Here is a 5,258-nt window from a genome sequence, read left to right as displayed (position 1 = left end):
TTCCAACCTGTGACGCAGCAATATTTCTCTGAGCCAAGAAGACTGGGGTTTCTGCCTGTGGCAGATAAATTCAGTTAAATTTCTCAAGCATTGTGAAGTGGAATTGGTGGGGAAACATTTCTCTGGTGGGGGAAGGCCACCCATTGCTCCTTTGTCCCCCATTGCTCCTTCCTTATTTGATTAAGCAAGGCTAGAGAGTTCAAGCTCTATCAGTGGTACCTTTGTTCTGCCCTCCTTTTCCTGCTCAGGCTTGGGACCTGATTTTAAAGTAGTATTCTGAGCCGAATCCTCTGTGGTTGTAAAACCCCTTCTAACCAAAACCAGAGAATGAAAATTAAATACAGAAATCAAGCATGCAAAAAACACTTCTACATACATATACCTCTGTGATTCTTGAAACTCTGTTTGTCCCATTTTTAACTACTAGTAATTCAATATACCTTTCTCCTTTTTGCTTGTTTGAGTCCCTTTTTTATTTTTTTATTTTTAAGGTCAGTACACCTCCATGCCCCAATTTTTACACCCAATAATTGCCAATACAACACTCCTGTGCTGAATATTGACCTACCAATGCACTTCTCTCCCGTCTATTGCACGCAAAATTTGAGAAGCATCCCCCTACCAATTCTTCTTACCTGCTATCCTTATTCAGCTGCCAAATTGTCACAAACTGGCATGGTTCTCAGTGGTCCAGGGGAAAAACGGTGGCAGGATGAGGAAAATATAGACAAGAGAAAAAGCGGAGGTCAGGTGGAGTTCTCTTCTTGGATGGGAGAAGAGAAACTGGACAACCACCACAGAGGCGTTTATTTATACTTATGCAAAGTTAGTATCACAAGACACAGGGTTGCCTAGAGACTAACAACTGGAGTTGTCTCAGGCAAGATGTTTTTCTCAGCAGCTTCAGCTGCTCCCTAAACTGAGAGGCCGTGTATGTAAGGCCAAGGTATGGGCTTTGCAGCCAGCAGGAAAGATCTGAAGGACACTCTCCTGTCCTCTCCTCCCAGCAAGGTGGCTGAAGGTCAAGCTCCACTCCAGGAGGAGGGACCTGGCAATACTAAGGTGCACGCTCGCCAGCTGGTGACATATACAGGATGGCTTCATTCACAAGACAGCATGGTCTTTCAAGTAAGCAGTCCTTAGCGCTGTGTGGCGGGATAGGAGGGGGAATGTGGGGCTTCTCAGCCCTTTTCTGCTGCTAGTTGTAGCTTTGCTTTGTCATTTCTTCCCCTTTCCTGCAGATGGCTCAGAGGTGCTGGGACTGAAGCCCTTCCTCCCAGCTCTGCTCTATCCCTCTGAAATGGGGTCCAGCACTGGCCTTCCAGCGCAACAAGCTCCTTCACAAGGGCATAATGAATCACAGGGTGTCACAGGCAGTGAATCATGGGCCCTGCACTCCCCCAATCCAGCCTCCCTTCTATCGGAGCCCTCAAGGTGGCCTAGGAACAGTGGGACATGGCAGCCCACTTCCTGCTTTGCTGTCTCATGGGGTACCACGACTCAGGCTGGCAGTGGAAGCCCAATGTGAGCGTAGGGAAGGAGGGAAGGTCTGCACTCAGGTCATCTAGTAGTGGCCTGTCCTTTGGCCACTTCCCGGGATGGTGGCAGGCAGACCTGGAGCCTTCTCTGTCCCCTACCCCACGCTCCTGGAACTCCACGGAGTTCATAAAGGCCCTCCAGTGTGCAAGGGCCCCATTTCCTCCCCAGAACGCTTCTGATCAGGAGCTAGAGCTAGCCGTGGTACCAAGGACTCAAAGTGCATAGAGATTTTGCACCAAAGATTCTAGGCTCTCAGTGAGCCAAAGACCTGGAGACCTACTTCTCACAGGATGAACACAGCTCATACCACAGGGCTTTGTGCTGTATATTTTATTCACATTCCACTCTTGAACTTCTTGAACAGTGTATGACCCGCCTGGCTGTGCACTGCCTAGACTGGGCTCAGTCTCAACTCTCCTCTGTCACATGCAGGCTCAGGACGAGGTAGCTGTGCCAGAGGATGAGAAGCCATGCCTAGCTCAGAGTTAGGCTGGCTCTCACCTCTGCCGGCTAAGAGCCAGGACGCTTAGTCTGCTTGCTTACCCGTGTGTGCTGAACGGCTGTGTGCTGGCCATAGAGCAAAGTGACCTGGTCATGCCACACAGACGTAATGCGGGGTCCTTCCCACTGCCCCACACCTTCTCCTCCTAGCAGGGAGGGCACAGGAGGGAGGTAGGGAGGCTGGGGACGGAACTCTTTTCCTCAGGTGCTCCTTCGCTCCTCCTCCTCCCCAGGTACCTCTCTTCCTCCCTCCCTTTCCTGCAGCACAAGCTGCCCCCAGCTGATCTGGAAAAGGAGAGGTGGTTTCTGAGCTCCTCATGAGTGGGGAGCCATGGCCTGTGCCGTTTGCTGTCTGCAAGGCTGTGAGGGAAGCAGCTGCTTCTTTCTACCAACTTTCTGCTCATGTGACCTTATGAACACGAATTTCCAGGAAGTGGTCTCCAGATTCGCTCTAGCCCTGAAGATGCCTCTCTGAGACAGTGACCCCTCTCTGCTGCTCAGTTACCCATCAGGCGGCCGGGAGTAGGGGCTTTGCCCCCAACGCCCTAGACAGGGCCAGCTGTCCTTCCTCATGAGGGGCATCCAGGTGCCCGAGTCTCTAGCGACACTGATTTTAAAGATGCACATGCAGCTACGAGGAACTGCTCGTGATCAGGTCACCATGGGCAGAGGCCTGGGCTTCTGCACCATCACCCCAAGTCCCCAGGGCTCTGACAGCAGAGCTTCCTATGCAGCCTCCAGCAGCCAGGCCTTCCCATTGGTACAGGCAGTTTCCAGGGCCCTGGATTAAATAAGGACTTCAGGTTGCACTCAGGCTCTGGGGAGGAGAGGTGAGCCAACACAGGCAGCCAGCTCCAAGCAACAGCTGTTGGGGTGACACAGGTCCCTTCCAGTCAACAGGCACAAGTGATTTTCAAACATCTGGTCACACTGCCACCTCTGGACAGACCCAGGATGACTGGCCCAGCCCCTTAATGCATTACAAGATGAGTGCCCCCCTCAACCTCAGAGTGTGACATTCTGTGGAGAGAGGATTGTTAGAGGTAATCAAGTTAAACAAGCTAATGAGGTGGCTCCCTAATATAACTGTGTTCTGGTACAAAGGGTGTCCCGGGAGACACGCACAGACCTATGGGAAGATGGACACAGCCATCCATAGGCATGGCGAGGCCTGGGACAGACAGCCACCCCCACAGCCTGTGGAAGAACCAACCCTGGCAGCATTTTGACTTTGGGCTTCTGGTCTCAGCAGCTCAGTCCATGGCACTGGTGTACAGCCCTTTCCCAGGGACCCATGCGGGACCTGCCCCTTCTTTAGTGCACTGCGACTTCATCTGAAGCAGTCCTCACAAACCAAATCTCCTATAGGAGCCAAAATCTTTCCTAAGCATCTAAAATCTTTAATTTTAGAATCCACATGAGTAAACCCAGCTTGACCTCGGGCGGAGTTCTCCTGAAATTCATTTGGGGCTGGCACTCACTCCAGGAAGGTGGTGCAGATCTCAGGAGGGGTAGGAAGTCAGGGGCGCAGCCCTGGTGCCCACCCTGCAGCTGCCTCCATGTGTGGGTAGTGCGCACATGTCTGTGCGCATGCCACCCACCAGTGGCCCCGGATGAGTCTGGTGAGGACAGGAGGAAGGAGTTAACATCTGATTGAACCTGAGCCAAGAAAATCCAAGGTGTGGCTGAAGAATGCACCCGGTGGCATCCTCTAGAGCAGACATCACTGGGTTCCAACTTCAACAGCGGTAAGGGCCAGCGGGGCAGAGCAGGGGGACCTGTCCAGCACACTCAGCGAGGCCAACCTGATAGAGTCCAGTTAACGGGCCCCCCACCTTGGGTCCCGGTGCTCACCACCCCAGAGGTCCTCCCGGAAGGCTCCCCTTGCCTCCTTGGGCCGGGCTAGGATGCTGACCTGGATGCCTCCTGCAGCCAATGGCTCTGGGTCTGTGCTGGCTGCGGGAGAGGCCCGCAGCGGGGGTAAGGCGGCAGGCACGAGAGGGGGCAGCAGGCTTTGCTGGCTCCCAGCATGTCCGAGGAGGGCATGTCCAGTTGGCATGGGAGGGCAGCTTGGTCCCAAGGGGGCCTGCTGTGATGAGCAACGGCTGGGCCTGGAAGGTTCCACCAGGACAGTGTCTGCAGGCAGCTGAGGCACTGGGGGGATCCTCGCTCTGGACAGTCCTTGGGGATCACCAGACCTGCAGCCTTCAGCCTGGGCCTGCAAGATCTTTGGTTTGGGCCTGGTGGAGCCCTTCTGTCTCCAGTAGGGCAGGTGTCTATGACTAGGGCCGTGGGCCCAGCGAGGTGCCCTGGGAAGGGACCACAGCCAGGAAGCTGGGCCCTTTGGCCCAGGCCCCCGTGGGCGCCTCCTCAGCCGGTCCACCTGCGTCCTCATGGTGGCCACTTCCTGAGCCAGGCCTGCCAGGGCCACAGCGAGCTGGTCCAGCTTCTCTGCGAGGGTGACACCCAGGCTGTGCAGCTCCTGCTGTAGGGGCTTCCGACAGGGGCACGGTGGCCGGGGGGAGGTGGCCGACCACACAGGTGAGATGGCTGCCGGAGGCGGAGAACTGCTGGGCAGCTCAGGTGGGTCCCCAGGGAGCAGTCTCCCTTGGATCCTGGCTGAAACCAGAGAAAGGACAAGGTTAGAGTTCGTGGGCTATGAGGACCTGCTCTCTCCCCTAGAGGCCCCTTGAACCGGTATTTGGTCTCCTGATCCCCCTAAAGCCTGGCTTCTAGAATGGAAAGAAGGCTACTCCAGCTTAAGTACATTATATATACTATGCATATAATTTGTAGTGCAGGGGATTAAACTCAGGGCTTGTGCATGGAAGGCACACCCTCTTCCACTACACTACATCTCCAGCCCGCGGCCTAAGGATACTGATGCCCAGCCTTGTTACATCGCAACCGGCTGCTGCCTGCTGTGCCCCACCCTGACAGGCAGGACCAACCAGACGGAGTTTCCATGGTGACCACACTTTCCCAGAGACAGTGCTCTCCCACTTTCTAGGAAAAGAATCTGTGGGTTCCTTGTGCCACTCCTGGGATTCAGTGTCTCCTGGAGAACTTACTCCTGCCCTAAGGGGTCGCTGAGATGGGCCCAGAGCAGCATTCCTGACAGCACAAGGCCAAGAGCACCAGGGACACAGGCTGGGGGTACAGCTGAGGACACGGGGGCCACTGAGCTACATCAGTTACAGATTCAGAGGGCTTTATTT

At 54.8% G+C, this 5,258-nt stretch overlaps 1 protein-coding gene across 10 annotated transcripts in view; it reads right to left on the bottom strand.

The window, feature by feature from the left end:
* Nucleotides 1-1,854: 1,854 nt before the first annotated feature.
* The window catches only part of Krba1 (KRAB-A domain containing 1), a 21,441-nt gene continuing 18,037 nt past the window's right edge, over nt 1,855-5,258 (bottom strand). For 9 of the 10 annotated variants that reach the window (XM_013504650.1, XM_013504647.1, XM_013504648.1 and 6 more), the window contains one exon: nt 1,855-4,659. In XM_013504650.1, the coding sequence (XP_013360104.1) occupies nt 3,860-4,659 (800 nt within the window). In that variant the 3' untranslated portion in view covers nt 1,855-3,859. The remainder of the gene's footprint in view (nt 4,660-5,258) is intronic. The other variant, XM_013504645.1, reaches the window with a different exon arrangement.

This window comes from Chinchilla lanigera, unplaced genomic scaffold (assembly GCF_000276665.1).
Source record: "Chinchilla lanigera isolate Chin_1 unplaced genomic scaffold, ChiLan1.0 scaffold00090, whole genome shotgun sequence".
NCBI classification, from domain to species: domain Eukaryota; kingdom Metazoa; phylum Chordata; class Mammalia; order Rodentia; family Chinchillidae; genus Chinchilla; species Chinchilla lanigera.
Note: the sequence above shows the minus strand (reverse complement) of the source record. Positions and strands in the feature narration are given on the sequence as shown.